Source organism: Ursus arctos, unplaced genomic scaffold, assembly GCF_023065955.2.
Source record: "Ursus arctos isolate Adak ecotype North America unplaced genomic scaffold, UrsArc2.0 scaffold_17, whole genome shotgun sequence".
NCBI lineage: Eukaryota > Metazoa > Chordata > Mammalia > Carnivora > Ursidae > Ursus > Ursus arctos.
In genome coordinates, this window is record NW_026622841.1 from 305,096 (window position 1) to 322,625 (window position 17,530).

Here is a 17,530-nt window from a genome sequence, read left to right on the forward strand (position 1 = left end):
AGCCTGGTGGTTCCGGGTGGGCCTGTGGACCCGGTGGTCCAGGTGGGCCGGGTGGTCGCGTCGTTCCCGATGAGCCCGGTGGTTCCGGGTGGGTGCGGTGGCTTCCGTGGGCCGGGGGGGTCGTGGGGGCCGGGTGGTCCAGGTGGGTCCCCTGGCCCGGGTGGTCGGGTGGTTCCGGGTGGGCTCGGTGGGTCCCGTGGGCCCGGGTGGTCCCAGTGGGCCGGGTGGGCCGGGTGGTCGGGTGGTTCCGGGTGGGCTCGGTGGGTCCCGTGGGCCCGGGTGGTCCCAGGGGGCCGGGTGGTCGGGTGGTTCCGGGAGCGCACGGTGGCCCCCGTGCGTCAGCTGCACGGCACACGTCCCGGCAGCGGCTGCAGGGCTGCTCCGGCGGCCGGTCGCCCAGACGCTCAAGCCGCAGAGGGGAATACTGGGGGAGCCTCGCTGTGCTCCTGACACCTGGACGCGGGGAAAGAGCGCAGCAGCTTAGGTCCCCAGAAGTGAATTGCGGGGCACGGCGTGGCTGCCGGGACCGGCAAACAAAATCCGCAGGCAGGTCCTGGGAGGAGGAGGTGGGGGCGAGGGAAGGCGAGGGCTCCGTGAGGATGGCTGCTCCAGACGGGATGGTCACCTTTCCCGGGGAGGGAGGGGCGACCCTGCGCAGGGACAAGGTAGCTGGTCCTGTCGGGCAGCTCACCCTGCACGAGACTGGTTTGCTTTGTTTTCATTGCATCAGGGATGGAAGAGGTGGGCAGAGTGAGCTCCACCTTCTTATTATGGTGAAATATACACAATATAAAATTTTCCATCGTAACCAGGTCTAACTAGGTGTAGGGTGCAGTGGCAGTGAGCACATTCATGTCAGACTGTTGTGTGGGGTCCCACTGCTCACAGGCAGAGCCCCTTCATCTTCCCAAACCGAAACCCTTCACCCATCAAATGTGAACTCCCCTCCCCAGCCCCTGGCACCCACCACCCTACCTGTTGTCTTTCTGCTCCCTGGGTTTTTATGTGTGTTGTCACCTCTCTAAGGTGATCGTGGAGACGCTGGGTAACTCAGCTGCAGCCCACATGCAACCCAAGTGAGCATCCCTGTCCTGGCCCCATAGTCACCCATCCAGGGGACGCCATCTCTTTCATCTCTGCCAGTTCTGTGGTCAACCTTAAAACCAAGAACATGACCAAGTCCTAACACACTGCCAACACTCACGTCCCTATTCTGATTTTACGGAAGGTCTGGAAGGAAGATCTCAGGACCCATTCCTTCCTTCCAGCGCTCTTCAGGCCTGTCTGGATTGTGGCTTGTGAGTCACTTAATGGGTGACCTCCCAGGACCCTGTTTTTAGCAGGTACCTGTTTTGGTTACATGTCTGCACCCCTCTGGACCAGAGCTCTGTCGGGCAGGACTGTGTCTCTGTCTCGGTCGCCTCTGTGTCCCAGGGGCCCAGCCAAGCAACACTAGGTGGATATCTGGGTGTTGAATGTGTGTGTGAAACACAGCCACACACGCCAAGGCGCCCAACGTCGTTAATCATCAGGAGAATGCACATCGAAACCACAGTGAGATCCCACTTCGTGCCCACTACAACGGGTAGAATCAAAACACAGTCACTGACAGGTGTTGACAAGGACGTGGCCAAGCTCGAGCTCTTACAGGTTGCTGGTGGGATGAACCCGGTGTGGACACTGTCGGCTGTTCCACAGAGTTCCACACAAAGTTACCATATAACTTGAATTCTGCCTCTAGATGTATATATAGGAGAAATGGCAACATATATGTAACACAAATGTTCACAGCAGCGTTATTAACAATAGTTAAAAAGTGGAAACAGGCGCCCCGGCTGTCTCAGTCCATGGAGCATGAGACTCTTGATCTCGGGGTTGTGAGTTCAAGCCCCACGTCCAGGGCAGGGATTTAGAAATAAAATCTTAAAAAAAAAAAAAAGGTGGAAACACCCCAAATGTCCACCAATAGACACAAATGGACAGACAAAATGTGGCCCATCCATACGATGGAGTATTACTCAGCCATGAGAAGGAGTGACGCGCTGAGCCACGGCATGGATAAAGCTTGGGAACGTCATGCTGAGTGACAGGAGCCAGTCACAAAAGGCCATGCACTGTAGGATTCCAGTTCTATGAAATGTCCAGAATTGGCAAATCCAAGGGAGAAAGCAGACTGGTGGTTGCTGAGGGCTGGAGAGGAGGGGCATGGGAGACAGTGCTCAGGAGTTAAGGGGCTTCTTTTGGGGGGGCAAAAATAGTCTAAAATTAGATTATGGTGGTGGGTGCACAACCCTTGGGATCAACTACAACTCATTGAATTGTATACGTTAAATGGGTGGATTTTACGGTATGTGAATTATATCTCAATAAAGCTGTTAAAATAATAGCTTTTTAGAAGCATGGCCATTTTGCCACTTTTCATGTCTTTTTAAGCATCTTCCCTCGGAGAGGCGCTGAGAAGGAAAGGTGTGCAGTATGAACACTGATGAGTGGGAGACGGGAGGGGGCGTTCTGTCTGGGCTCCTCAGGGGAGGGGGTTGGGCGGGGAGGGTCATGGGCTGAGCACCGGGTGAGGAATCCTGTCAGGGACCTTCTGGTTTCTCCTAGGAGGAGGCGGAGGTGGGGCATCACCTGCAGAAGGAGGAGGCCTCATGCAAGGTGATCTGTGTTCTCTCTCAGCCTGAGGACCCAGCGAAAACCTGCTAGGCCAGAGGGGCCAGCCCGGCATTCCAGAAGACAGGACGCATCTCCTTTGCAAAGCCGGGTTCCCTCGTGCGACCAAGCAGCCTCCTGGATGCCCCTTCCCACGGGGCCGGGCTGTGGGGTGCTGGGCATTTCTGACACGCCGTGCCGGCTGACTGAGGCTGGGGCAGGGCAGACTGTGTGACCATCCCGGTGGAGGACTCGGATGCTGATAGCCGGTCCTAGCGAAGGTTCCTGTCCGTTACTATCAATCAGCAATTCCACCCCTGGACATACACCCCAGAAAGTGAGAACAAGGACTTGAAAAGGTATTATTCCCAACAGCCAGAGCAAGGAAGAAGCCCACATGTCCATGGATGGATGAGTGGATGAATGAAATGTGATACACACACAGGACTATTATGTGTGTGGAAAGGAAGGAAATTCCAACACAGCTGCCACGTGGATGGACATGGAGGGTATTGTGCTCTGTGAAAGGAGCCATCGTCCCAGGGACCGATATTGTGGGGTCCCCCTACATGAAGCACAGAGTTTTCCAATTCACACGACAGAAAGCAGAGCAGCAGCTGCCAGGGGCTGGGGAGAGGGAGAAACGGGAGCTAATGTTTCCTGTGGCAGAGTTTCAGTCTGGGAAGATGAGAAACTTCTGGAGACAGTAGATGGTGGTGGTGGGCAGCAGCATGGATGTCCTTACTGCCAACAATCTAAACACTTAAAAATGGTTTAAACAATAACATTCGACATCGCATATGTTTTACCACATTGGGTGCCTGGGCGGTGAAATCGGTTGAGGGCCCGACCCTTGGTTTCGGCTCAGGTCATGAACTCAGGGTTGTGGGGTCCAGCCCCTTGTTGGACTCTGTGCTCAGCAGGGAGTCTGCTTGGGATTCGCTCTCCCCCTCCCCCTGCCCATCCCCACATAAATAAATAAATAAATAAATAAATAAATAAATAAATAAAATCTTTATAAAAAATCTGTAAGAAAAGAAGGGTTCTTTTGGGGTATAGATTTGGATGCACAGATGTGAGTATAGAATTTTTTGCTTCTTTTTATTCTAAAACAGTTGCAAAGTTTTCACAATTTTAAAAATTTCTATAATTATTTTAGTTTTCATAATTTTTTTCATGTTTTTTTTTAAATGATTTTTTATTATATTATGTTAGTCACCATACAGTTTTTTTCATGTTTTAATGCAACACTCCCCCTATTTTTTGATCCACGAATTATGTACTATGCACTTCTGGCGCCCTTTATGGCAGGTGCTCTCTCCTGGGAGCCACCCTCCTGAGCCACAGGGACTGCGTGTCAATTTTAACAGTGGCCGGCAAATCTGGCTGCACACTGAGCACCCCCCCCCCCCCCCCCCCGGGCTTGTCAGCTCTGGGGCTGCTCTAACGCTCCAGGGTCTCAGCATGTGACCAATGGTCAGAAGCTACGGAATGAGGAAGCCTGAGGAAAACAGGAGAGAGGGAACCGAGGTGAGGCCTCCCCACAAGCAGAAAGACCTTCCTTTTCTCTAATTTGGATACAGACTAACGTGCCACTCTGAGTTGTCTAGACTTTGAAAAGAGAGAGATTTTCGAAATGCTCTTTCTTCTGTCTGTTCCAATCTGCCAATCTGTTTATCCGATGAATGTTTCATCTCCGTCCCTGCACTTCCAGCTCTGGAATTTTTTTGGGTTTCTTGTTAGGTTTTCTTCCTCATTACTGATATTTGCATTTTGTCCATACTTTTTTTTTTATTATTTTATCCACAACTTCCTCTAGTTCTTTGAGCATCTCTTTTTCTTTTTAAATATTTTATTTATTTGTCAGAGAGAGAGAGCACAAGCAGGGGGAGGGGCAGGCAAAGGGAGAAGCAGACTCCCCGCCGCAGGGAGCCCGATGCAGGACTGGATCCCAGGACCCTGGGATCATGACCTGAGCTGAAGTCAGATGCCCAACTGACTGAGACACCCAGGTGCCTTTCTTTGAGCATCTTTAAGACAGTTGCTCTAAAGTCTGTCTAGTCAGATCTGACATCAGGTCTTTTTTTTAGGGACAAATTCTGTTGAATTCTCTTTTTCCTTTCAGTGGACAGACTCTCCTGTTTCTGTGTGTGCCTCGTGATTTTCTGGCTGACCACCAGAATCTCATGATGGAGTAACTCTGGAAATCAGATTCTCCCCCTTCCCCAGGGTTTGCTGTTTTGTTGTCGTCATACTTGTGATTGCTGCGGGCTGTCTCTGTGCCGAGGATCAGCCTGAGGTGTAAACTGAGTTTCTTCTCAGGTCTTTTCTGAGCCTTTCCTTGGGCACGCACAGTCCCTTCCTAATTTCCCACGTATGCAGCTGTTTTTGAGTGTCCTAATGTGTGGCTCCCAAAAGGGGAAAAGTGGAAAACAAAAGGGGGTAAGGGGGCGCTCGCCCTCTCGATGCCCTTGAAGTCACTCGAGCTGGAGCTGGAGGGGCGACAGCACGGGCCGCCAGCCTCTGTGTCTGCACCTGTGTGGTCAGAAGCAGCCGTCAGTGATGAGAGCATAGCCTCCTGCTCTTTGGAGGACGGGGCCCTTTCTGCCCACCTGGCGTCTGCGGGCTGCTCCAGAAGCAGGTGCACAGCTGCCTGCCGCGTGGTTGGGTAGCTGCGACTGCGCTAAGAGCTAGAAGAGACCAAACCGACTACTTTCCCTGGACAGTTGCAAGCCTGCAGCAGACTCCGCGGTCCCCAGATAGTCCCATCAGACAGATTCTGCCCGTGCAGTCGTGGCCCAGGTGGGGAGAGATTCCTGGAGCTCCCTGCTCTGCCCTCTTCCCAGGATCCTCTCCAAGGTTACAAGTGATGTTGGGAAGAGGTTAGGGTTTAAAGCTAATGGCCAAGAAAGAATTCTTGAGACGTCTTTGGTGCAAGAAGGTGGTTTTATTGAAGCATGGTGACAGGACCCGTGGGCAGAAACTTTCAAGTTGGGAGGAGGTTAGGGATAGCGTAAGTCTCTAAGGAATTTTGGAAGCAAGGTTTCCAGGACCTTGGGGGGTGGTGGTTTAGTTATTATTGGGTAAAGGTCATTTATTACCGTCTAATAAAACCTTAGTCATGAGACCCTTCAGGTGTGTATCTCTGGGCCATATGCTTGGGGGATGATTGCCAACATGTGTGTTGGGGGGTTTAGAGATAAAGGAAGTTTCCAAAAGAATTTTTATGTGTTAAAGTAGGCTTTCAATCCACTATGATCCTCTACACTGTTTCTTACGTTCCACATATGAGTGAAAACCGATGATAATCATAGGGGAAACGAGGGAAAACTGAATGGGAAGCCATCAGAGATGGAGCAAAACCATGAGGGGCTCTTAACCACAGAGAACAAACTGAGGGTGGCTGGAGGGGAGCTGGGTGGGGGGATGGGGCAATTGGGTGAGGAGCATAAAGGAGGGCACGGGATGTGATGAGCACTGAGTGGTATATGCAACTGATGAGTTATTAAACACTACATCTGAAATAAGGATGTACTGTATGTCGGCTAATCGATTTTAAATAAAAAATAACGAAAAAAGAAATAAAATGAAGTAGGCTTTCAGGATCCTGGTGGGGAGGTCAGGCTAGGATTGTCTTTTGCCCTTAGCAAAGTGTCAACATCCAGGCCTTTGAGTCCCTAGAGGAATGTCACTCTGCCTGTTTCAAGGACTTGTCAGTGGGCTGTAGGTAGTAAGGAAATTTAATAATTTTCTTCTGCTTTTGTTTCCCACATCACAAGCACCTGGAAAAGCTTATAATACATACTTTCAAATGTCCCCAATAGAGGTTGCGCCATCTCTCACCTTGACCAGCCTTGTTTCTGGTTTTTATGCTGTGCTGTGAACCGCCAAGGGTGGCCCCAGTCTCCCCCGCAGAGCCACCCAAGGAGAATAGACAATACGAAAGTAGCGTTCTGTGTGGGGCACAAATACAATCAGCCCTGCTCTTTCCGCTAATCGCAAACACAGTGCTTAAGAAACCTCAGTGTCCTCCTGCCAGTCTCCCGGTAGGAACGCTGGGGCTTTGGCTTGGCTCTTGGCCGCTGGCGCCTCTTCCCTCAGGTACCTCCTAGCCTGGCACTGGACTCCTGTCTGTGTCCCACAACTGCCTTGGGAACAGAACCAGAAATCTGAGGAAAACCTGAAGTTTCTTCTTTTTCAGGTGAACAATTTATCAAGTCACAATCTTAATGAGGAGAAGCCAAGGAAACAATCCAGTGGGTTGGGGGACTGAGGACAAGTGTTATATCCCTGGGAGGCTTCTTCTAGTTGGAGCATGGGGACCCCAGGAAAGGCCCTAGTGAGGTGTGTGGGAGCGAGGGAGAGAAACCTATAAGAATAAAGAGTCTTGGGGACTTGGCAGCCAGTTAATATACACTTTGTAGTTAAAAATTCTTGGGGCGCCTGGCTGGCTCTGTTGGAAGAGCACGTGACTCTTGATTGTGAGTTCAAGTCCCACATTGAGTGTAGAGATTACTAAGAAATAAATAAACTTTAAAAAATTCTCTTCAGGGGTACCTGCATGGCTCAGTCAGTGAAGCGTCTGCCTTGGGCTCAGGTCATGATCCCAGCCAGGGTCCTGGGATCAAGTCCTGCATCAGGCTCCTTGCTCAGCAGGGAGTTTGCTTCTCCCTCTGCCCCTCCCCCTGCTTGTGCTCTGTCTCTCGCTCTATCTCAAATAAATAAAATCTTTTTTTTTTTAAGATTTTATTTATTTATTCGACAGAGATAGAGACAGCCAGCGAGAGAGGGAACACAAGCAGGGGGAGTGGGAGAGGAAGAAGCAGGCTCCCAGCAGAGGAGCCTGATGTGGGGCTCGATCCCAGAACGCCGGGATCACGCCCTGAGCCGAAGGCAGACGCTTAACCGCTGTGCCACCCAGGCGCCCCTCAAATAAATAAAATCTTCTAAAAATTTTCTCTTTAGTATAATTTATTTTCCTTTTACCATATGGTTTTGCAAATGTAAAAATTGTGCTACTCTTTGTCACGCTCAGGTCAAGATCATAAGATTTTAAAAATACTTGAAGGAATGTGAATAAAAACAGAAAAGTAAAGTTGCCTGAAGCATTTCTGGAGCACCTGAATTATCCTTTAAAAAGCAGCCCCCCAGGAAGGCCAGTAGGAAGGGGGGTCTCTAAGAGCTGGAGCTGAGCTTCTGGGGGGCAGAAAATGAACGTTCCTCCCTTCGGCTTCCTAAAGTTTTAGTGTTGACATGAGGCCAGTGGAAGAAGCCAGAGACACGAGGTCCCTCATTGTAGGATTCCATGTATAGGAAATATCCAGAATAGGTAAATCCCTGAAAGCAGAGAGCAGATTGGTGGTTTCCAGGGCCCGGAGGGAGGGGAGCGGTGGAGGTGTGGTTTTACTCTGGGGTGAAGAAATGTCTGGGCGCCGGACAGGAAAGGAGCTGGCACGGCATCATGAATGTACCAGATGACATCGAATTTTCCCTTTACCAGTGCTGAATGTGTGTTGTGGGAATTTTGCTTCAATTTTAAAAATGTGAGAAAAGGGGGAGGTTCATAAGCAGGAGTGTGTATTTCTGGAGACGGGGAGCCCTGTGTGTGCAGTTGTGTGCACTAGTTGGTCTGCTTTACTGGTGTCAGTGTATCCCTCACGCATGCATTTTCTGTCCGGGAAGATTCTTGTTGCCGGATGAGCGAGCAGGGAACCCAGCTGCCGGGAGCTTTCTCCTGCACGGCGACCTGGCGTCTCTACACATCAGTCTGCTTCTGCACACCTTCCTCCATTTCTTGAGTTCTGTCTCCAAGTTCTCATTTCCTTTGTTGCTAATGCCTTCAGCTCATTCTAGTATCATTCCTACTCTTCCTGAGACAGTTCCCTTTGCAGAGTCATGTATTTCTGCTAAATAGGGCTCATTACAAATTTCTCCCTTTTTTTGCACAAGATCTTGCATTCATTTTCGGTGGATTTTTAGCCAAGGAGAGTAAACAAGTCATGTCCAAATTTTTTTTTTTTTTAAATCTCATGTGCAGCTGGCATTTTATCACTCAGTTTGCATTTGAAATGGTGTCTATTCCAAGTATTAGTGAGGAGTTTGGAGCCTGAGACAGCCTCACCTGCCCCTCCAATCTCTTCCTTTCCTGAGAGTGATCTGCCTGCCATTCAGCAGGAACAAACCAATGAGGCAGAACTTCCATTTCGCTTTTCGAAAAATACGTAAAATATTTTCAGGGTCTTTGGGACTTCTGGCATGATGTCATCCGTTCTTTGACCTCTGTATACTGCACATGACTGGCTCTGCTTCTGCTAGGAACTGAATGCGCATTCTGGTATTTTCTTTTTAGATTTGGTCAAATTCAAACTTTGTTTTCTTTTTAATCATTTTAATTTCATTATGGGTTATTTTTCTCTCTGAATGTTTTTCAAACAATTCCTTGAAAAAACCTGGAATAGTCCCACAGACCCGTAGCTTTCCTCTAGTCCTCGACTCAGACACAGACCCCCACCTGCCTTGGGTTAGTTTCTTCAAACTGCGGTTACACCCTGAAGCCCAGCTTCTTCCTCAGAGAGTCCCTGGTTTTGTATACAGTTCCCGTGTCCTTCACCCAGCGTCCCCTAATAACATCTTGTGACCACAGGTGCTGGCAACACCAGGGACACGGTGCAGTGCTATTAGCCACACGGCAGACTTCTTTCAAATTTCACCCATTTTTCCCAGCTGGGCTGTCTTTCTTCCTTTCTGTCTGTCTGTCTTCCTCCTTCCCTGCTTCCTTCCCTGCCTTCCCTCCCTCCCTCCTTCCTTTCACTTAATACTATCATTATCTGACAAATTTTAAGAATTGCATGTATTTCTCTAAAAATACTTCAAAACTTAACACACACTCTGTTGTTCAGTCACTGATACCTTTCACACTTCCTGGATAGTTTCCAGAAGAAAAGCGGCAAAGCAATTGGTTCCCAGCAAGGCAGTTGTGGTTCTAAGCTCCCCGGTGCTCTGTGAAAAACAGACTCTGGCCCATTCCGTGGGCAGCGTCACCAGGGCACCTCCCTGCTCCCCTCCCCAGTAAGGCTTCAAGACACTTCGGAAATAGGATTCCCGAAGCTCTGACACTGTTTCGTGCAGTTGTTTCCTTCCTTCCTTCCTTCCTTTCTTCCTTCCTTCCCTCCTTCCTTCCTCCCTCCCTCCCTCCCTCCCTCCCTCCCTCCCTCCCTCCCTCCCTCCTTCCCTCCCTCCCTCCCTCCCTCCCTTTCTTTCTGATTTTATTTATTTGAGAGAGAGAGGGAAAGCACAGAGGCAGAGGGAGAAGCAGGCTCCCCATGAGCAGGGAGCCTGATGCAGAACTCGATCCCGGGACCCTGGGACCATGACCTGAGCCAAAGGCAGACGCTTCACCGACTGAGCCACCCAGGCCTCCCTCGTGTGGTTGTTTTCTATTTTCTCTTGGTGGATCAATCGATTGGTTGATTTTAGAGAGCATGCATGCACAGGTGAGTGGGGGGAGGGGCAGAGGGAGAGAGACAAGCAGACTCCATGCTGCTCAGAGCCCAACATGGGACTCCATCTCACGACCCTGAGATCATGACCTGAGCCCAAATCAAGAGTCAGACACTTCACCGACTGAGCCGCCCGGGCGCCCCTTGACCGATGGAGCTTTAAGTAGTTCTAGAATGTTCCTAGCACCAGCCTGTCAACCTCGTTCCCCTGTTGCAAGTTAGGGGTTTCATTTTTGCCATGTGGGGGTCCCAGAGCACGTGCTGTCCTGGCTCTCTCTAGACTTGCGCCCCCACCATCCTCCTTTGCTTTGGCTGATGCAGGTGGCAGCCTCCCACCTGTTTGTAGCTTGGAGTTTCTGCTCTCTCCTGATTTCATTGCAAGAAGACTTGCCATTTCTGCTTACTGTTCTCCTCATGGCCTTTGGGAGAGGGGAAGTACTTGGCAGGGGCTGGTGGCTCTGCAGGGACAGGGTTAGGGCCCTGGCAGCTCCTTCTCACCAGGAAAAGCCACACGGCTCAGGAGCAGGAGCTGGACAGGAGAACTCTTAGGTCACTCCCTCTTCTTTTCTGTGGTTCTGAATATTTCCGCCATTTTGTTGTCCTTTTATCTATTTTTGTGGTTTTGTCATTCGAAATCTAACGCGGTAACAATGTTCCTGTGTAGGGTCTCAGTGATCTGTGGGCCACACAGACACTCCTGCCCCAAAGGCTGAGCAGGGTCCCCCCACACTCAAGGCTCTCAAAGTCACAAGTAGGGCTGAGCAGGGTGGTAATATCCTTGACCTCTGAAGACATACCAGAGGCCTTTCCTGCATCCAGAAGAGGCTATAGAAGGGTCTGCAAGGATGACTGTCTTTTCTAAGGCCTGGGGAAATGGGACGTGCTGTGGTCCCATGGTGCTAGAGCATGGTTCTGTGCTCACTAAAGGGGTCTTCATCTTAAGAACCATCATTTATGAAACTTAAAATGATGCAGAGTTGCTATGTTTCCAGTGAATCTATATGGAGTCTGGATGAAGGTGCCATTTATGTCAAGACTGTGTTTGGTCTGTGTTGGGCTGAGTGGAAATTCCGGAGGGTTCCCAGTGGCTCCTTCACTGGTAACAACACAGGTGTTGGTCTGAAAGATTAGAAATGGGCTGCTCTGGATTTTCAGGTGTCGTCAGTCTGGGGGTTTGTGCAGTGTGTTTGAGTGTGGCTAAGTGCCATTTGGGAAGGGGTAAGGTGGCGGACATTTGAGAACTTGACTGTAGGCTGCAGGAAGTAATGCTCGTCTGTAACGAACAATCCCACATCCCGGTGCTTGAGCCCGGTGGCATTCTCGTGGATGTCGCGGTCTGATGCTGCCAAGCAGAGCACGTCAGTCAAGCCGCAGGGGCCATCCAGCCAGAAACCACATCCCGGGCCACATCCTAGTGGATTCTCCACTGCGTTGTTTGCACCTGGTCAGCAGGTGACAGTGAGCAAGAAGGGTTGGGCGGAGACCCACGGGGGCCAGGCCTGGAAGCGGCAGACATCAATTCTGCCTCCCTTTATTGGCTGGTGCTCAGCCACATGGCAGCACCAATGCAAGGGCATGGAAATGGAGGCCAGTGGTGCCCAGCCTCTGCCGCAGGTGGGAAGCTTGCCAAAGGAGAGGCGTGAGCTCCGAGTGCACGGAAGCAGACGTTCTTTACACCCACTTCACCAGGCAAAGGCTATGGCTGGGTCCGTGATGAAAGCCTCTGGTGCCAGGGGTGGGGGGAGGGGGTGGATGTGGGCATGAGGGTCATCAGCGGATGACCACCACGTGCTTTGGAGCTGACTCTGGAAGTCCTGTATTCCTGCACTTTGCCACCCAAGTCCTAGAGTGAAGCCCCTGACCAGTCTCCTTGCAGTCTTCGTGAGACAAGGCAACAGCCGCCTGCAGTCTGCCTGCAATGTCCCGACTCCCAGGACCAAGGTCACTTTGGTTTACTTTTCATTTTAGAAACACGATTGGTTAGGCAGCTTCTGACATGGCTCCTGGCAGAGTTGGTGGCCTTCAGTGACACCCTCCCACATGTGGGCTGAACTGAGTGACGTGGTCTTCACCAGCCAAGCTGGCAGCGGTGGTGGGTGGTTCTGCCTCTCTGGGCACAACCCTGACTGTCTTGTTAGTCACTCACTGGGGCTCCTGCATTCCTTCTGGCGGCTGTAACAAGTTACCACACACTGAAATTCCTTCCCTCACAGTTTTGGAGGCCAGAAATCCAAAATCAGTTTCACCAGGCCCACATCAGGGTGTTGGCAGGGCTGCGCTCCTTCTGGAGGCTCCTGGGGAAAAATCCCCCAGTGTCCCTTCCAGCCTCTGGTCTATGGTGGCCCCAATCCAGTCTTCAAGGCCACATCTTCACATCTCTCTCTGCTCCGTCTTCACGCAGTCTTCTCTGTGTGTCAAGTTTCCTTCTGCCTTCCTCTTATAAAGACTCAGGGCCCACCTGGATATTCCAGGATGACCTCCCTATAGCAAGATCCTTAACTCAATCATACTGCATTTTTCTTTAAGACTTTATTTTTATCTTATTTATTTTTTAGAAGATTTTATTTTTAAGTAATCTCTACACTCAACATGGGGCTCAAACTCACAACCTCAGACCAAGAGTCGCATGTTCCACTGACTGAATCAGCCAGGTGCCCTGAATTTTTTGTTTAAATAACATTCACAGGTCCTGGGGAAGAGGATGATACATTTGGGGGCTATTTTCTGGCCTCGTACAGCTGGACTGGCTACTTTTATTTGGGAATGCAGGGAGCCATGCAACACATGCAGCATCTCAGATGAGCTGTCCTCCCTTCCGCTTGACTGACTGATGTTTCTAGACCAGTGAGTGCCACTCCGATCCCAGACAGTGATGTCTGAAAGGACTACAAGTTCGCTCTCCAGTCATCAGCTCCCTTACTGGAGACCTTTGTGGGGTGAAGTCCTGGACCAAGTATGCAGGAGTGTAGCCACTGAGCTGGTTTCTGCAGATGCTGTCTGGTGTGCACACTCCAACTGACACACTCTGATGGGTCCAACAAGCCAGGTGGCTGTGGGCTGGGGACCAATTTTCCTGGAATGGGGTCAGCAGCTATGACTGCAGATGCTCCGGTGAGAGGAGGGAAGCCTACAGCCTTACTCCAACCTCCAGAAGAGTGAAACGTTCTAGGGTCTTTAGTGCTCAGGGGAGGAACTGGCTAGGTAGGAACACCCACGTTTTCCTCCTAGCCCTGCCACTTCCTTGTCTGTGTTTGTGGTTGTGGTTGTTTGTTCTCCCCTCCACACATTCCTGATGCTTGTTTCCTGGGGATACTCTGAGCAGCCATGACTCAGAGATACCTGACATCAGCCTCAGACGTTGGAGGGGATTGAGAATGAGCCTGTGTTTTATTGAGGCCTTGCTCATCACACCAGGCTTGTTTGGGAGTTAGTCTCAGTGCAGTTGGAGCTATCCCCATGATTTCTCACAAAACCTGCCTGGTAGGAAGCAGGAGGGCAGGCCACACCTGGGAGTGGGGAAGCTGGCCAGCCTGGTGTGTGGCCCCGGGGTCACCCTTTCTCATCTACCAGGCCTTCCCTTTTGGGGTGTTTCAGGTCTGTCCTTGTTGAGATGGGAGCCCTGAGGGGAGCTCCCTGCAGACAGAATCCTGGGGCCCAGCAGTTGGTCTCCTCTGCCCTGAGTCCCACCTGCAAAGGTGCTGGGCACATGGGGCTGGCTGGCTTCTCACAAGGGTCCTCACTGCCCCCCCCCCCCCCAAGCCACCCGGGGCCGCGGGCTTCCTGCACGCCTAGTCCCACCAGCACCTACTCCAGAGCACCTGCACCAGGGCCCCCGAGGGGCTCACCTTGGTCAGGGAGCCCTGGAATGCCTATTTCTTTCTCTGTCAATGGGCACCCTACGGATTCACCTCACAGAGCTCGGCTTGAGATGAAGCCGAGCAACAGAGTTACAGAGCGGAGTGACTGCGTGGGATAAACTCGCGCCGTGAGCGGGCGGTCCCTGGGCCTGGGTCCTCAGAAGAGCCGCCCCGCGGCCTCGCCCGAGACCAGGTTAGCCTCCGACACCGGCTGCTCAGGGCTCGGCCTGCATCAGGGTGGGGAGCCCCCCTCTCAGCTCGTCAGAACACGCGGCCGTGGACGCATCACCTGGCGGCGCGCAGGCACGACCTGCTGGGCTCAGACGCTGCCCGGGTCCCCACGAGAGGGGGTCCCCACGAGAGGGGGCACGCGGACCTCGCGCAAACCTCCGCCAGGGAAAGGACCGGGTCCTCCGTTCTCGGGGGCGCGGCGTCCACACGGCCCCTCGCCCGGCACAGGTGAGGACGCGTCCACGTGGGTCCCCGGCTCTGGAGGAGCGGCTTCGTCAGGCGGGTACTTCCTAACCCGGGCGGGGCGTGCCGGCGGAGCAACGTCGCCACCGCGCCCCCAACCCCCGACCCCTCCCTGGGCGACCGGTGCGCTCTAGGACCCAGCGCCGCTCGGCCCGCCGCCCGGGTGGGCGGGGCTCCTGCATTGTGACGTCACGCGGAGGCGGGGCTGCGGCGCGGACGGACAGACGGACGGAGGACGCAGGACAGACCGGGCGGGGCCGGCGCGGGCGCGGGCGTGGGTGCGGCGGGTAAGGGCCGGGGCCGGGGCCGGGATCCGCAGGCCGCGTGTGGACGCGGACGCCGCGCGGGTCCCCCGCTCCGCGCTCCGGGCTCCGGGTTCGGGGCTTGGGGTGCCGGGCGGGCGGCGGGTCCCAGGACCGAGCTCCGGACCGAGTGTGCCCCCTCCCCCGCCCGGCCGTGCGTCCCACCTCCGGCGCAGCCCACCTCCCTTCCTTGTGAGCGCCCCCCCCCCCCGGCCTGAGCGTGCTCGCCCCACCCCGGCCGGGGGCTTCCTCCCGGACCGAGCCACCCCCCCAGAATGAGCGTGCCCCCAGGCCCGCGTCCCCCGCCGTGCGCCCCGCACCTCCCCGCGGGGGCCGGTTCGCGCGCGCGGAGGGCTCCCTGGGACGCCAGCGTCTGGGGAGGGGGGGTCGTGCCCCAGCCGTGAGCCCCGGCGGTGCCCTGGGAGCGCGACCGTCACTGCGCCGCGAGGCCCCTGCTGCCGAGTTCTTACCTCTTCTCCTCTCCCGCCAGGCTCGGATGGTGCAGGATCGCACCGGGCGGCCCCGGCGATGTGGGGGTGACGGTCAGCGCGCGTTCCAGGAGCCCGTGAGAGCGGAGGGGACCCGGGCCAGGTGGACGTCCGTCGCCTGGCAGGGCGACACAGGTGTTCGGAATGGAAGCAGAAGGCTTGGATTGGCTTTTGGTCCCCTTGCACCAGCTGGTTTCCTGGGGGGCAGCTGGGGCCATGGTCTTCGGAGGGGTGGTGCCATATATCCCCCAGTACAGGGACATCCGGAGGACTCAGAATGCTGAGGGCTTCTCTACCTACGTGTGTCTGGTGCTCCTGGTGGCTAATATTTTACGGATCCTCTTCTGGTAAGTTGGGGGCTTTCTGTAGGGGTGCTTCCAGAGAGATGGCTTTCTCTTTTTGGGGTTTCCGAGTGTGGTGGTGGCGGCGGCAGCGTCTGTACTTCCTAGGAAGGAGCTGGTGAAACGCCTGAGATTATTTCCCAGGGAAAATGGTGGGATTGGAGTGGAGAAGCTTACCTGTAATTTTCATTTCATGTCAGTCGTGTATCAACAGATATTTTCCCACAGACGTCTGGGTGCTGGGCAAGTCCTTGGGCTGGGTCCCTGCCCTCAGAATTTGCATGGGAGTTGGAGAGAAAAAACAGGGAATGAAGAAGTAATTAAGACTAACAAAAAATGATGAGCTGTAGGAAGGGCATACTGCTGACCACTGAGCCCCTCAGGAGGGAACACCAGAACCTGGCAGGAAAGAGTGCGCTGGAGCCCTGTGCAGGAAAGGCCGCCCCCCAGCCTTCTCTGTTGTGTGAGCAGGGTGTTGTTGTTGTTGTTGTTGTAGTTGTTGTTTAAAGATTTTTATTTATTTATTTGACAGAGATAGAGACAGCCAGCGAGAGAGGGAACACAAGCAGGGGGAGTGGGAGAGGAAGAAGCAGGCTCATAGCGGAGGAGCCTGATGTGGGCTCGATCCCATAACGCTGGGATCACGCCCTGAGCCGAAGGCAGACGCCTAACCGCTTAACAGCTGTGCCACCCAGGCGCCCCTGTTGTTGTTTTTTAATAGGAAAGTCAACTTTCTGGAAAATACTTAAGAGACTATTTTTTCTTGCTACTCCCAGCCCAGCTTCCTCTTATTATCATTTGCATTCTGATAAGGAAGTTGAAGTTACTTTTAATAGTTGCTAAAGCCAGGCATGTCTGGGAGGGGGAATTTCTAGAGGAAATGAAATGATGTCTTATAACCTCATTCTTTTTTTTTTTTTTTAAGGATGTGGTGGAGGAGGGGCAGAGAGAGAGGGAGAATCTTTTTTTTTTTTTTAAAGATTTTATTTATTTATTCGACAGAGATAGAGACAGCCAGTGAGAGAGGGAACACAAGCAGGGGCAGTGGGAGAGGAAGAAGCAGGCTCATAGCAGAAGAGCCTGATGTGGGGCTCGATCCCATAACGCCGGGATCACGCCCTGAGCCGAAGGCAGACGCTTAACCGCTGTGCCACCCAGGCGCCCCGAGAGGGAGAATCTTAAGCAGGCTCCATGCCCAGCACAGAACCCGAAGTGGGGCTTGATCTCACAGCCCTGAGATCATGACCTGATCTCAGTCACATGCTTAACAGACTGACCCACCCAGGCGCCCCATTATAGCCTCGTTCTAAGACCAAAATGGTCTGGGACTTTCCCTTCTTCTTGACGGTCCCGACCCTCTGTCAGCACAGACAGGGAGGAAGGTTGCTCAGAAGGACAGCTGAGTGCAGAGGCGGGACGAGGGCTCCAGGCAGCTGGTGTCCAGAGCTCTGTTTCTGGCTCCTCCTTTGGGCTTTTTGGTCACTGACTAATCATGTTTTTTGCTAATTCATTTTTCAGTCAACCTTATTGAGGTATGATTTAAGATTAAATAAGTTCACAGTTTGATGAGTTTTGACAATATCCCCTTTCCATCACCATCACAACCAAGATAGGAGTCTTCTGAGCCCAGAAGTTTGCTGTCTCCTCTGTGTGCCATCCAGGATGGGCCCATCCAGCGGTGCCAGGCCCCAGGCAACCTTTGATTCATTTTCACTCTGTGTAGTTTTGGCCTTGTCTGGGGCTTTTCAAAGGTGAGCTGGTAAGTCAGCTGCTCCCAGGAGAATTTGTCAAATCACCAGGTTTGTGTCTAGGCTGGGCTACTTTGGAGGGGGGGGTCAGTCGGTGCTTATTTGTTTCTTTTGCACAAGTTAAAAACCCACATTTTGACGATTCCTCCTTTTCCTTTAGCTGGGGGCA

At 52.8% G+C, this 17,530-nt stretch overlaps 1 protein-coding gene across 3 annotated transcripts in view; it reads left to right on the top strand.

Annotated features, from left to right (window-relative positions):
* The first annotated feature begins 14,685 nt into the window (after positions 1 to 14,685).
* SLC66A2 (solute carrier family 66 member 2) overlaps positions 14,686 to 17,530 on the top strand; it is a 52,801-nt gene continuing 49,956 nt past the window's right edge. For 2 of the 3 annotated variants that reach the window (XM_026496524.4, XM_026496526.4), the window contains exons 1-2: positions 14,789 to 14,976; positions 15,275 to 15,619. In XM_026496524.4, coding sequence (XP_026352309.1) covers positions 15,417 to 15,619 — 203 coding nt within the window. In that variant the 5' untranslated portion in view covers positions 14,789 to 14,976; positions 15,275 to 15,416. The other variant, XM_026496525.4, reaches the window with a different exon arrangement.